Source organism: Solanum dulcamara, chromosome 6, assembly GCF_947179165.1.
Source record: "Solanum dulcamara chromosome 6, daSolDulc1.2, whole genome shotgun sequence".
Taxonomy (NCBI): Eukaryota; Viridiplantae; Streptophyta; class Magnoliopsida; order Solanales; family Solanaceae; genus Solanum; species Solanum dulcamara.
In genome coordinates, this window is record NC_077242.1 from 60764938 (window position 1) to 60780558 (window position 15621).

Below are 15621 nucleotides of genomic sequence, written 5' to 3' on the forward strand. Positions count from 1 at the left end.
TAGAGAGCTGATCTTACTTAGTAAAATTAACATAATTCTTTAAACTTCAATAACATATTATGCAGAAGTGCAGAGGTTCATATATGCTGGAACCAGATGCCCAACATCATATAATAAAACCCCAAACCCTCCTGCCAGGAGCCAAGCAGTGGCCCTTTTCACCATTGCTCTGATTGTGACTTGAACCCTGTTGATTGTGTTAAATAAATAGCATGATTATATGAGACTTTTTTTTTCCTTTTCCTAGCGTAATTTTACGAATAGAATATTTCCTTTTATAGTAATTGATTGTCTTTTCTTAACTAGTTAGGAATCACTTGTATAAATACAACTCAGAATCCTATTCAACATGACGGACCAAAACATATTGAAATTAATTGGGACTTCATCAAAGAGAAAGTTACTAGTGGCACCTTGAGTTTGCTTCATCTACCGTCAGAAAAACAGCTAGCATGAATAGGCCTCAAAAGGACTTTTCATACTTTGGTTTGCAAGTTGGGCATGTGTGACATCTTTGCTCCAACTTGAGGGGAGTGTTGATTGTGTAAACTATTTCGCATTATTTTAGGATACTTTATTTTTCCTTATCCTAGCATAATTATCAAAATAAAATATAAATTTTTATTGTAATTGATTATCTTTCCTTAATTAGTGAGGAATCACTTGTATAAATACCCCTTCTCATGGGATGTAAGGACACATTGAAATACAAAAAAGCCTTTTCTTCTTTCTCAAATTCAACAAACCCCAATCTAATAATTGGAGGTGGATGTCATTATCACTAGGTTATTCCTTTTTTGTCAACAGATGTCCAACATCTATCCTGTTGACACTAAAGAATGCTAAATCTTAAATTTCAGAAGCAATTCCTCAAGTTAAAGCATGATCAGCAGGCACGAAAATTCATTTATATGTGGGAGAGCAAAACTTCTGCTCGCTACTGTGGTTCAAATAAAAAATGATATCATTATTGGCAAACAAACACTGAGCATATCTTATGACTAATACAAAGGAAGACAAATTTTGGAGAATCTTACCCCATGTGAAGTGTGATGTTTTCCGATAGCTGTATCTTGAAGTATTCTAGCAGCCACCTAAAGATCCATGAAGAAATAGATGAAGATGGATGAAGTAAAACATAACATTATTACTTAATACCTACTTACATTTGAACAACTCCATTAGGAAAAAGGAAACTTTAGTGGGTAAGAATAGATAATCTACACTCAAAAGAATATGCTATTTTAATCTCAGTCGAATTTAATAATCTGTGTTTAAGCAATTCAGTCCACTGCAACTTCTAGGAGACAATGCAAAAGACTAACTATCAAACTATTTGCTCTTTACGAGCTTCCGAAACTTCAAAGTGGAGGTTCACAAGCATTTTCTTGCTAGTTTCTTGCCATGCTACATTTGAGCCTAATGATCATCAACCATTAGCATGTTATGGCTTCTGAGCTCCTTGTATGCAAACTGTTGTCAATCCTTCTTGTAGAGTGCAGCAGACGATATCAAAATACCAGAAATCTACCTCCATAAAAGTTGAAACTTGACAATGACGAGAATTAAACTCTTTCCCCTACAGAAATTGAGGAATACAGAATGTGCTCCAATCTTGAATTATAAACAAAGCTTTTGCATGAGAAGACTGCTCCAATACATTATAACCATAAGACTTATAAATGAGATGAAAATTGTGCAACAAACTAAGAGTCCATTGGGGGTGACCCTTTTAACGGCCATCAGGGTTAAGACGTGATACAAAAGAAGCTAAGGGAGTTTCTCAGAGAACATATCTACAAAGGGCTGCTATGTAAAATTTTCCCTAACATCTTTTAAAAAATAACTTGATGGTGCCCAATATATCTCCCAAACTACAATGACTATGATCCAATAATCAACAAACTAGGTCCTACCGAACATGGCATGATAGGAAGGACAGAATCCTGAGTACCTATTTCAATATGTCATTGACAGTGCGGAAATAAACTATTAGACGTGCAAATTTTGAGCATAGCGTGTGTTTTTCAGGAACTACATAAAAATACAAGCATGGATATCAGCTACTGTGGTGATATTCTCTGTGTAGTTCCTTTATATTCAGAAGAAAGTATATCAGAGAACAGATTAAATAAAACTAACAGAATGATGCAAGGTTATTTTCACATTTGCCACATTATCTATGATTTTTGGGTATATCGTTTCAATTTTCCCTTTATAAGCTTTTGAATAGCCCTATCAAGCATATGAATAAATGTTCTTTTTTTATGCGGTAAACTTAATTCCTCAAAACCATGATCCAGGAGCCTAACAGTCATCGTTTTCCTTTTCTCTCCTCGATTGGTGACTTCAACCCAATTTATGGTTGGGATCCTTATGATTAGGCTATCCCTCTCTTGTTGTTACGTGTATAAGTAAATGTGGCAGTAATTAATCATCATCAACATTTGATGATATAGAACAACAATAACAACAACATACCCAGTGAAATCTCACAAGTGGGGTCTTGGGAGGATAGAGTGTACGCATACCTTACCCCACCTCAGGGAGGTAGAGAGGTTGTTTCCAAAGGACCCTCGTCTCAAATACAACAAATTAAAGTAGGAATGAAAAGGAAAAATGATAATGCAAAACATAGAAACTAATAAGGAAACAGCAACAACACAATAATATGATAACTGAAAGACAAATAAACAACAGATGATGATAGATATCAAAAGCAAGAAACTACAAGAATAAGGCTAGTACTACGACAGACATCACCAAGCCTAAAACCATCGAGAAACAAGACAACACTCCACTACCAACTAACCTTCTACCCTAATCCACAACCACCACACCCTCCTATCTAAGGTCGTCTCCTCGGTAAGTTGAAGTTGCTCCATATCCTGCCTAATTACCTCTCTCCAATACTTTTTCGGCCTACTTCTACCTCTCCTCGAACTCACTATATCCAACCTCTGGCACCTCCTCACTGGAGCATCTGTGCATCTCCTCTTCACATGCCCAAACCATCTCAGTCTCGCTTTCCTCATTCAGTCCATCACGGAGGTTACTCCCACCTTGTACCGGATATCTTGATTCCTAATCTTATCGCTCCTAGTATGCCCATACATCCATCTCATCATTCTCATTTCCACAACTTGCATTTTCTGAACAAGAGAGTACTTGGTAGGCCAACACTCCGTCTCATACATAAAGTCGGTCTAACCACTACTCTGTAAAATTTACCTTTAAGTTTAGCTAAGACATTTTTATCCCAAAGACTCTGGAGGCAAGCCTCCACTTCATCAACGTTGCACCAATGCGATGTGTGACATTATCGTTGATTAAAGACCAAGATACTTGAACTATCTCTCTTAGGGAGTGGTCAAGACCCACTTCCATGTCTGCCTGATGCATTGCATCACTGAATTTGCACTCCTAATATTCAGTTTTGGCCCTGCTCAACTTGAACCCTTTAGATTTCAGAGTTTGTTTCCACATCTCCAACCTACCATTAACTCTGATGCATGTCTCATCAATCAGTACTATGTCATCTGTAAATAACATACACCATAACACCTCGCCTAGAATAGACCACGTCAATTCATCCATCACCAAGGCAAATAGGAATGAGAGTGTCGATCTCTGGTGCAACCCCATCTCGACTGGGAAGTGCACCGAGTCCCCTTCCATCATTTTAACCCGAGTCTTGGCTCGACCATGCATGTCCCTCATCGCCCTAGTGTAGGCCACCGATACACCTCTAGCCTCCCGGCATCTCTTGAGGACTTCACTCGTGACTTTGTCATAAGCCTTTTCAAAGTCAATGAACACCATATGTAAAGTTCTTAAATAATTGGACAATGATTTTAAATACAACACTTGTTTGATTTAGTGGTCCAAAAGTTATACCACACGATGGACTGAAAGAAATACTTGCTTTAGTGACTATATCCATTGTGAAGGGTAAGTGGATACTAGTTTCTTGTAATAAAGTTTATCTTTATGAATCCAACATTTATTAAAAGCTCGCTTGTGGTTGTCCAAAAACTGAGTTATTCAAGTTTTTTTCTGTCAATACTCACTAACTATAGTCCAAAAGAGTTGTTTACTTTGTGTATCCTATGTATTGAGAATAAACAAAAAAAGAGACCGCAAAGATACCTCGCCACCGTTGACTCCCCCATCATAGCATGGTTTCAGGGTAATAGCACGTTCAATATAGGGAGCCCAGCGTCCAGTGAGCAAATCCCTCCGGATCATCTCTACACCAGCTTGGTAATGCTGTGTTGCATACCAACACATGTGCTATATAATTGTATTTCGAGTAACGGTGTATATCAATTACAAAACAATAGCCAATGCCATGTACCTCAATCATATTCCTCAGAAACGGTTCCTCATTAAAGTAATCTCTGCGTACAAAAACAAGTGGCACCTTGTATGCCAAGGCTTCACTTGTTGTGCCATATCCAATTTTACCTGAAAGAAATTACATGCTTGCTATGAAATGTAGTCATACACTGAGGATTATATTTTCAAGCTTACAGAGCTTTAATATTCCCTACCAAGCAAGACGTCTGAAGCTGCAATAGCATCAGGAGTGTAATAGTCTTTCGGAAGTTTTATGAAGTTGGAAGGCATCTCCTGATCTTCAGAAGCACCACAGACCTTTACCAGCAACACAGACCATATTTTTGCATGAAGGTCTAGCAGATTTCAAAAGCAACTACAACGAGCAAAGTGGAAACTTAACAGAGGATTACAATAACTAACCAAGCATATCCATCCTTCAGGCAGATATTCCTTTTTCAGCTTCCATCCAGCAGGCTGCATGTGAAATAGTAAATAAGATTGTTATCAAGTGCACAAGAAATGTGATGCTTCGTCTACTAAAAGTACCTTTGATATTTACTGAACCTCCACGTGCATTTTCTTTGATATTATAATCCAATCACTTATTCCCACAAAATCTAGGAAGATTAACTAAACTACACCGCCTGTTCATGAAATGACAGCAAAACCTAATGCAGGAACTATAATTCAAAGTCTAAAAACCTATCTTCCAAGTATTCATCTGTAGAAAAATAAAGCTTGAGTTGCTAGGTTGAGAAATTTGAGAAGACTAGTCTCTGGCAAGAAAATATATCAAACACATTTAGCATTCCCTTAAAATGAGACAATTACCTGTCCACCAAAATTATAAATAAGCACTTTTTGGCTGTCTAGAATTCCAAGTTCTTCCCGAACCTGTATCATAAGAAAATATTGATCACATGAAAATTAGGCAAATGTCAAGAAGGTGACTTAGGATTGTCGCTCACCTTTTCCCGAGTTTTGTGAAACCTTCTCACAACAAGGGGAACATCAATTACATCCCGGAAAGCAGGCACTGCAAGGAGTATTGGTTTTAACAAACAATCTGTTAGAATAGGAATAGGTATATACAATCCTACTTAAAATAGGAATAGGAACAGGAATAGTAGTAGGAATAGAAATAGTAAATAGTATCCTAGTTGGTAAACGATTGTGTTGTAGTGTCTATAAATAGGGTCTTTGTATAATAATGTAGATACACAATTCAATAATATATTTCTCACATGGTATCAGAGCTTCTACGATCTTGATAAAAAATCAAAAAAGCTTCCGCTGCCGGTGGGTGGCTATGACCCCTATATGCCGCCCGTCTGGCCATTGATTATGTTAACAAAAGTAGAGCTAATGATATATACGTGAACCCCATATTCAGGGAAAGAAAACTCAGTTAGACAGGTCATCGTGCGTCATTTTTCGGTGACTTTCTAGGGTTGTTTTTAGTCAACCCCATACCCGTCAATGTTTGTGTAGCACCGTACCATCTTTTGGTGACTACTTTCTTATATCTAATTTGTGTAGCACCGTGCCATTTTTCCGGTGACTACTTTCTCATATCTGATTTCCGTAGCATCGTGCATCTCTCCGGACTACTTAAAAGGGCAGCCCGGTGCATCTCTCCGGACTACTTCTCATATTTAATTTGCGTAGTACCGTGAAGTTTTCCTACTTTCTCATATCTGAGTTGCATAGCACCGGGTGTCTTTTTGGTGGCTCCTCAGATTTGATTTGCGTAGTTCCATGAACTTTCCGGTGAGCATTGCATTATCTCCGACAAATCTGAGTTTTTTTGCAGTGTTTTCTTACTGTTTTAGATTACTTTTGCCCCAAAAAGAAGAAGGATATACACAAATATTTGGGCTGGATTAGAGTGATATTTTCTCTCCCATGGCTAAAATAGCATATATCCCTTTTTCTATCTATGGTTATCGTTCTCCATTGGCCTTTCAATCAGTTGGACATTAAGAATGTTTTTCTCCATGATGATCTTGAGGAAAAAATCTATATAGAGCAACCACCTGATTTTGTTGCTTAGGGGGAGTCTGGTAGCCTTGTATATTGATTGTGTAAGTCACTCTATGGTCATCTGAAATAGTCTTCTCAAGCTTGGTTTAGGAAGTTCAACAATGCAATTCAGGAATTTATCACTCTGTGTTTTATCGACATTATGCATCAAATCCAGTATTTCATGAGAAGACAAGCACATTGAGATTGACTGGCAATTATACATTAAATCCAGTATTTCATGAGAAGACTAAGCACATGAGACTAACTGTTAATTTTGTGAAGTTAAGTGATCAACTTGCAGATATTTCACCAAGCCCCTTATCGGTCTTCGTATTAATTACATTGTAACAAGCTAGGTACATATGACTTGTATGCACTAGCTTGAGGGGGAGTGTTAGAATAGGAATAGGTATATACTATCCTACTTAAAATAGGAATAGCAGTAGGAATAAAAATAGTTAATAGTATCCTACTTGGTAAACGATTGTGTTGTAGTGTCTATAAATAAGGTCTCTGTATAATAATGTAGATACACAATTCAATAATAAATTTCTCACACAATCAAAATAGAACTATGAGAAATAGAAGAAACAACAAAAATTAATATACTGAGAACAGGACATCTATTCAAAATGCAGTACATGAATGTTCAATATTGACTCCAGAACCAAAGCAAAACTGAAATGGGAAATGGAAACCAGGTAAAATCAAGCTGCATACAATAGTGGAGAAATGGAAATTACATACTTGGGCAGTATCCTGGCAGACGAATTACAAACTCACAGTGAGAATAATCCTCCGCTATCTAGATTAACATAATTCGTCGGTGGCATTGATGTTGGATTTTCCGATGAAAGTCAGATGAAAGCAAGGATTAGAAGTATCACATGAGAATATGTACCAATATGAAAATCACCCTTAGTAATGTACACAGTCAAAGAGAAAATGGTTGCTTTCTTTTAAGCAGGATATTAGGGCAGGTGGGATTCAGCAATGTAGAAACAAAATACTTAAATAGATTGTTCTACAAGTGTTTAAACATGATAAACTCAAAGTGAGAAAGTTTTATAGAATAAAAGGCTTGGGGCATAGCGACAAATCAAATTCAACTCCTTAATATAATTCCATCATTTACCAGGTGCAGTCCATAGAAGTTCAAAAATTCTTTGATAAAGTTCAATACGTACTCTCTCCATCCAAATAAATATTACTGTCTTTCCCTTTTGGGTTCACCATTCCACAAATAGCACTCTATACAACCTTCAAAAATCTTAGTTAAGATCTATTTCTCCGTTATTAGATGCCTAAAACATGGCGTACCACGGATCTAAAGACAATGTAAACATCAACAACAATTGGATATGAGCAAAGAGGTGGAATACATTCTATTGATTGTTCAAAATAGTGGAATATGACTCTTGGATGTCACTTGTCAAGAGACAATGTGAGAATGAGAAATAAGTCAACAACACATTAGAATTTCTGAAGTCCAAATAAAGAGAACTACAATTTTGAATCATAACATTAAGATATTACTATGCTAGTACTAAATGCATGGTATTTTAGCTGAATAAATACATAGTAGCTTCAATATCCTACCCGACAGTTTGATGGTTTTGTGGAAGTTCTCTTTCAGAGTATTTGGGTGGAAATGAGAAGGAAGAACCTGACTAGTGGAATATATAACTTTTACATTTCTTTTGCGTGGAATATATCTATTGAAGATTAGTAATCACCTGCCAAATTATTGAACGATTGTGATATCCAGAAGCCATGACATAATCAGCATAGATGAAATCCCAACTGCCAAAGTTTTAAACAATGGTGAGAGATAATTTAACAGCTTCCTATTTGTTTATATGGTGGTAATTTTGCATTTTCAAGCAAAAAACAATACAATGATGTAATGCATCCTAGACGTAAAAAGAAATTCTAAAGGACGAGGAGCCAGTATTCTTTTCTTTCACCTTTCCCTATAACAGACAACAGCCACATAAAATACTTACAATGTAAGTGGTACTCTAATTTCCAAAAGTAATTGTGAATGAGCTCATATATTACAGAAAGTTCCTAGTGTTGATTACTTAACTACTGAAAATTTTCACAACCCATTATGAAGTCACCTAACATGTTAATCCAAGGATGTAGCTGACGAGTTAAAAAGACAAGAAAATACAGGTGAACAATGAACTGGTCATGAAAATGAAGGTAACCACCTTAAAAGCTTGTTAATTCGGTGACACTAAATAAATTATCTAGTGAAAAAGACGATAATGTGATAAGTAATCTTAATATAACAAGTTCTTCAAGACACTCTTGTAGAGGAACATCCAGTCATTAATGTTTCAATCCAACATTGATTGCAAAAGGGCAACATGCCCATGCCCCTGTTCTCTCTCTGAGTTACACATGCTAAGTAGCAGAGATATAGACATTAAGGTCATGTTGTACATGAACACATAGGAGGACGAGAATTCCCAAATTCTGGCAGACATGAGCACGGACTGGACAGTATCTTATTGCACATTTACGTATACCAGCTTTTATGAAACCTCAATCAGAAAACAAGGCAAAAATTGCAAGAAATACTCATAATTGTCTACAAAAAAAATACATCACTGCTACTTAAAAGCCTCAATTCCACCTTCCTCAACTTGACATAGCTGAACTTCAATGCAGTCTATTGATTAAAAAGTTTGTAAACTGAAAATGTGTTGGACGTTACCACGAAAACTGCCCTACTCATCCAGCACAACAATAAGCAAGGATATCCACACAATCCCAGCATCCATGAGTTAGTTATGTATATTATATATATAAGAGAAATAACCTAAAATTCAACATCACGAGTGTGTTACCTGAAGTTTGTGCAGCAAACTGCACGAATTCCAGCATCCGCAGCTGCTCGGCATGCAACAGGAACTACATCTGAAATCTACTAATGAAAAATAAGAATATTATGCACTTCTCATCAGAAATAAACTCAAGGACAAAGAATAATGTTAGTATAATTATATTTTGCAGGAACTTACAGCCTTATTAACTGGCCAACACACAAAGGGAGTGCAGTTCTTTATTTAATTAAGAAGCATAAGCCTTGTAAAAGGCTTCTGGACTCATGTTGACATAGTATCCAAAACAGCGTATGTTCAACAGCTAGGCAGACCTTATATACAACAATAACAGCAACAAGTAAGCCTCAGCCCCAAGCAAGTTGGGATTGGCTATATGAATCCTCACTAATCATGTTTCTCCATTTATACTCATCTCAGGTCAACATTATATCAAATACAACAAAGTAAAAAATACTAGAAGTTCTACATACTTTTTACTGGTAAATATCTGATAGAGCTAAAAGACTCCTAGAAAGCATAGGAACGTAACCGTACTTACATGACTAAAACTTAGTCTCAACTAATTGCTATTGCTTATAAAGATCTTTATCATCCGTTTTGCTCTATCCTCCGCTAGGTCTGCATGAATCCAAGAGATTATAGGTCTTTCAAGACAATTTCCTTCCATGTACTTTTATGTCTACCGTGTTCACTTTTAACACCTTCACTCACCATGGTTTCTCATCTATAAACAGGTCTATACAACAAAAATGTAATACTTTTGAGTCCTCATGTTAATTTTTGGAGCAGCCAACAAAATGAATCGTTCATGCAAGACGCCATCTCGTTTGAGAATGCATGCTACATAATGCAACAAAAAGTATCGGATCCTTCAGGTATAAGATATTTCTTGAATTCAAAGGCAATTGGCTGCATATGTTAGTTTCACTTCACAAAGATATTTCTTGAATTCAAAGGCACTTGGCTGCATATGTTGGTTTCACTTCAAGTTCACGTTTTCGAGGTATATCCACTTAGATAAAATCACATTAAGGTTTCTAAAACATTTTACATCTTTTGATAGACAAAAGAGAGCTTGACAATTCACCAACTACATTTAGTAACACTAAAGATCCCACTTTATTAGACTTCCCCTCTAATCAGAATCTAGACTCTTCTGATTATGCAAGTCCAGCCTGTACTTTGGTCCTGCTTTTTCTCATTCACGCTTTATCTGTGATTTTCCAATCCTATTTACATTTTACAGTTCTTTCCTTTCAAACATCACTATCTTTCAGATTAATGAAAAACAGAGATACTATTTGATTAAGAGAGACTTCCATTTTGAATTAACCAAAATTCTTTTTTCATTTGGGAAATTTCACTTTTATCTAAAATCTATTACTTTCACAAGGTAGAAGAAGTACAATCGAATTTTAGTAATGATATTTTTCATGTTCCAGTGTAGGCATTTATCAGATTTTCAATCAATTCATTTTAGTCAGACACCTAAAGAAGTTTTGCTCCCTTCAGCAAACTTCACCAGAATGAAGTGCCAAACATTTTCACTCTTCACAGCACTGCAATACCAAGTAGTACTTCTGGATATAGGTGAAACAGAGTCTAACTAGCTTGTACTAATAATACATCAATGAATGGCTTTCAAACTAGAAGTACAAAATAAGAGCATATGCCCTGTAAGGATCACATTACCACTAAGTCAGCCTTGACAGATTTCAACCATTCAACTTCTGTGGCCAAGATCGAATCCCTGGGTAGTACAGCTGTCTGGTTATACTGGATAAAGAAATAGAACAAGTAGCACTGTTAATCGAAATGCCTGATATGAATAGAAATCAGATACGTAACTGCTTCCATAGAACCTTTTGCCTCATCATAGACCTAGTGGCCCACCTTTTCCAGTGAAGCAAGACGGTCAACTGTCAAAGCATCTGCTTGTACAGCCCCACAGTCCAATAGAACCTGGAACAGTAAAATCTCATCCTTAGAAAAATTAAGGTACATGTACTATGCTTTGGTCGATGGTCAGAATGCTTGTGCCACAGACTTCTATATTAGAGGAAGATGTTAAAGCATAGTTTTCCTTTGCCAGTGGAGACTGAAACAAACCACTAACAGAAGATAACATGTTACCAATTCTCGAAAAAAAAAAAAACACTTGACCTATTTTGCTGAATAACAGTACATCAATTTTCCCTTATTTCTCTAGAAAAATGTAAAAGCAGAGATCATCAAGCTTAAAATTATTCATCCTTTCACAAAATGTAATTGGAAAGGAAAATTTTATTCTGCAGCTCGACAGGATTAAAACACCAATAGAAGTCCCTTTTTAGTGCAGCTTTCTGTTGATTAGTTCAAAATCAGATAGCAAAGGATGAAATCATGCATTATTGTGGGGATAAATAAAATTGATTTCAATGAGAACAAGCATTTGTAATCCCTGATTCGCAAAAACAAAAGCATCCAACCGCTGACTACAATGATCAGTTATCTTAACCTGACTAACCTTATGGATGACTTATCAAGAAAGACTAACCTTACGGATAAAAAGTCGAGGCGACTGTGTCTCAATAGTATAAACATAGTCAGGAGCACCCGTAACCACATGAACTTCGTGTCCTGCTTGAATTAGATTACGGACAACCTTGCATACAAAATCTAAAATTAGGGAATATTGGTAAAATAAACGAGTAAATTAATGATCATTGCGGGCAAGCTTCAGATTCCACAAAATAAATCTAAATGTGATGGTATAACAAAACAAAGAAAATAGAGGAAGGGGTCATCCCTGATGTCATCTAACCTTATCACATTGTGCAGGATACTAAACAAGTAACCTCTGTCCAGTTAGTACATCAAAATGACGCCACTATTAACAAAATGACATCACTATTAATTAACTGAATCCATAAGTAAAAGGGAAAGAGACTTCTCCTGAAGCTAAGATGTTGACTAGCACGCAGAATATGAAGAAAAAGACCTATTCAATCATGACATAAACCTTCTTCAGTGGCTTGGTTTGCAGAATCAGTTCTACCAGAATGAAATAACATGGTCAAACTGTTCAGTAGTTCTTAGTAATGCTCCTCAAAAAGATCTAACTTCACGCGGCAGATAAACTACGCAGTTCTCAGTAAAACCAAGTAGTAGTTCTCAGTAATGCTCCTCAAAAACATCTAACTGCATGGGGCAGGTAAACTATCAGCACTCCGTAATGATCTGTTTAAGTGTTGCATTGTTCAACTTTGTCACTAAAGCAGTGGTATACTACTCCCTCCGTCCCAATTTGTGGCACCTTTTGGATTTCGAGATTCAAACAAATCTTTCTTTGACCATAATTTTTACATATATCAGTTAAATATCTTGAATTATTAATTATTGTGTCTTATAGTAATTTTTACGTAGCTTTCAAATATGTGAACTTACTTCAAAAAACTTAAAGATTCCATGCCCTGATTCACAGACATAATTAAATTGTTTGACTCTAGAAATCCAAATGCCACATAAATCTGGACAGAAGGAGTAGATAATATGGAAGGAAAAGGGAGAGTTAGCCCAAATAAGAGGCCCCTGACAAAACTTGTGCTCAAGGAAAAAGAGCCTATAAAGGAGATATAGAAGGGTCGAGGCTGAATCTTTCAAGGCACAATCCTTCAATACGGAAATGTCAGAAGGAACAGTTAAAAAGGAGGCACACAAAAAGGTCTATAAGAGTGGGAGTAGAGGAGGCATAGTCATAATGTGGGACAAGAGAGTATGGGAGGGAGAAATAAGCAGTGTAGGCATGTGCTCTGTCACTTGCAGCTTCAAAGGGAAGTGCCAAGATTTCAATTGGCATCTAACAGGAGTCTATGCTCCAAATGATGGAGAGGAGAGGGAAGAAACTTGGAGGGAGATTGGAGCAGCCAGAGGATTAGTCTCAGGACCTTGGGTCCTTTGTGGAGACTTCAACACAGTTAGATACCCTTCAGAGATGAAAAATTGCGGCAGAATTAAGAAAGGCATGACAGACCTTTTGACTTCATTGAAGACATGGAATTGGTGGACATTGAGTTATCTGGGGGAAAGTACACATGGAAGAAAGGGGACAACCATAATAAGAAACAAATTTCAGAAATTAGGCAAAACATCCTAAATAGAGTGACCTCAGACCTCTCTCCTATTATGCTAAAATGTGGAATGGGAAACCACAAGGTCATACTTCAAGTTTGAAAACTGGTGGCTGACCACAGAGGGGTTCAATGAGAAAGTCAAAGGGTGGTGGGAGTCTTTCAGATTCTCAGGAAAACCAGATTTTGTGTTGGTGGTAAAACTTTAAAGCACTAAAAGGGAAACTGAAGGAGTGGAGTAAGACTGCTCAAGGGAACTTGGGGGCTCAGAAGCAGAATGTCTTGAGACAATTAGCTGAACTCGAACAGATTCAGGAGCATAGAACTTTAGAGACTGAAAAAATAACAACCAGACTAGCTCTCAACATGGAGTTTGCAGGTGCTGAAGATCCAGTTTAGAAGAGCAAGATTGGGAGACAACTGGGCTAGCATATGTCAAGCTTGTGACTCTAACATCCAACACAGAACCATCTTTCAAGTCAAATGGGTCAAACCCCCTATCATAGGCCTCAAACTCAAACAAGCCTCACATTGAGCCTCATATCCAATGGCAAATCTTGTCTGGTACTTGTCTCTTTTGGTGGGACAACTGGCTGGGGGTTGGACCTCTAGCACACTTCACCACTAACAGTTGCAGGTTCAACAACATTCAGGTTTGTGCCTTCCTGATCAATGGTCAATGGAATGTGGATCTTGTCATACAAAAGGCCCCTCCCCAACTTGTGTCTACCATCTTGACTACCTACATCAACTATCAGCCTCTTCAGCAAGATCAACCAAGCTGGAAGCTCACTAGCTCTGGAGAATTCAGCTGCTCTACTGCATGGGAGCTCATCAGAGCTAAAAGGCCCAAGACTAAGCTCAACTCTTGCACATGGCACAATCTTATTCCCTTCAAATGCTCCTTCCTGGTCTGGAGAGCTCTTAGAGGGAAGTTACCCACCAATGAGAACTTGATCAGATTTGGTCACCCCCCTCTAAGTGTTACTGCTGCCATAGACCTGGCCAAGACACCATTGATCACATCTTTGTTGCAGGATCCTTTGCTACCAACATTTGGAAAGTTTTCTCTGATTCTTTGGGTATCACTAAGGAGTACACACCACTCAGAACTCTTCTGATGAGGTGGTGGAACTCTAAATACAAGAATCAGGCTCACAAGCTTATTTTGCAGGCTACCCCTATTTCCATTTGTTGGAACCTTTGGAAAAATAGATGTGCCTCTAAATATGGTGGGAAACATTCTAACCTTGCTAGAGTCAAGTTCTCTATCTACAAAGATATCCACAACTTGCTCAACACTGCCTTCCCTTATATCAATTGGCCTACCAGCTGGAAGGAACTGGTCCTTTGGGTTGATCAGTGTTCTCATGTGATCCAAACCACTCCTGTGAAATGGATAAAGCCAGCAGGTCACAGGGTGAAGCTAAATACTGATGGCAGTGCTCTTGATAACCCTGGCAACATTGGTGGAGGAGGCATCCTTAGAAACTCTTATGGTGAACTCATTTTTGCCTTTGCTGTCCCCTTAGGTACAGGTACTAATAATCAAGCTGAGATTAAAGCAGCTATCTTTGGCCTCTCTTGGTGCCTTCACCTTGGTTACTATCAGGTGGAACTAGAGGTGGATTCTGAGCTTCTCACCAAGTGGCTGCATCAACAAGCAAAGCCTCCTTGGACCATCAAAGGGCTGCTGGACAACCTGCACAACATCATCAGTCAATTCCAGGCCTTCCAATGCAAGCACACTTTTAGGGAGGCCAATTCCCTTGCTGATGCACTGTCCAAGCACAGCCACAAATGCACTTCTCCTGAGCTATACTTCATCAAACAGGACCTCCCCAAAGAAGCTAAAGCCCACCTAGAGTTGGACATGCTAGGAATGGCTAGATTCAGAAGAAGAAAGCTCAAGAGAATAAAGAAACCTCCCTGATCTGCTTCCATGTTGTTCTAACTCTATCTTCAACTTGGGTATTACTATGCATAGTTATAACTACTTTGAAGATTCCACAGTTAGAACCACTGTAAAGGGGAGAATCTCCCCAACATATTACTTGCTTAGAATAACCAACTTACCACTTGAGGTAAGAAATAGTATAGATTCTGCCTTCTCTTTCATTTTTCTACCTTTGCAGGTTCCCAGATCTTCAGCTATCATGATTACCCTTCAGCTTGGAACACCATTGGAGCACCTGCTTTGTTATTTACCATTGCAGGGACACTGCAGGGCTGCAACAATTCCAGCACAGGTCCAAGTTGCAACACACACACCTATGGAGGATGCTTCCCAT

At 37.8% G+C, this 15621-nt stretch overlaps 1 protein-coding gene across 4 annotated transcripts in view; it reads right to left on the bottom strand.

Annotated features, from left to right (window-relative positions):
• Nucleotides 1-15621, bottom strand: part of LOC129891222 (L-arabinokinase-like) — a 44108-nt gene that overhangs the window by 11103 nt on the left and 17384 nt on the right. The window contains exons 2-14 of one of the 4 annotated variants that reach the window (XM_055966516.1): nucleotides 11758-11865; nucleotides 11115-11183; nucleotides 10914-10997; nucleotides 9225-9301; nucleotides 8103-8169; nucleotides 7114-7171; nucleotides 5310-5377; nucleotides 5173-5235; nucleotides 4762-4815; nucleotides 4554-4656; nucleotides 4358-4467; nucleotides 4150-4269; nucleotides 1038-1094 (exon numbers count right to left, since the gene is read on the bottom strand). In XM_055966516.1, coding sequence (XP_055822491.1) covers nucleotides 1038-1094; nucleotides 4150-4269; nucleotides 4358-4467; nucleotides 4554-4656; nucleotides 4762-4815; nucleotides 5173-5235; nucleotides 5310-5377; nucleotides 7114-7171; nucleotides 8103-8169; nucleotides 9225-9301; nucleotides 10914-10997; nucleotides 11115-11183; nucleotides 11758-11865 — 1038 coding nt within the window. Of the gene's footprint in view, nucleotides 1-1037; nucleotides 1095-4149; nucleotides 4270-4357; nucleotides 4468-4553; nucleotides 4657-4761; nucleotides 4816-5172; nucleotides 5236-5309; nucleotides 5378-7113; nucleotides 7172-8102; nucleotides 8170-9224; nucleotides 9302-10913; nucleotides 10998-11083; nucleotides 11184-11757; nucleotides 11866-15621 lie in introns of those variants that run through there. The other 3 variants (XM_055966517.1, XM_055966518.1, XM_055966519.1) reach the window with 3 other exon arrangements.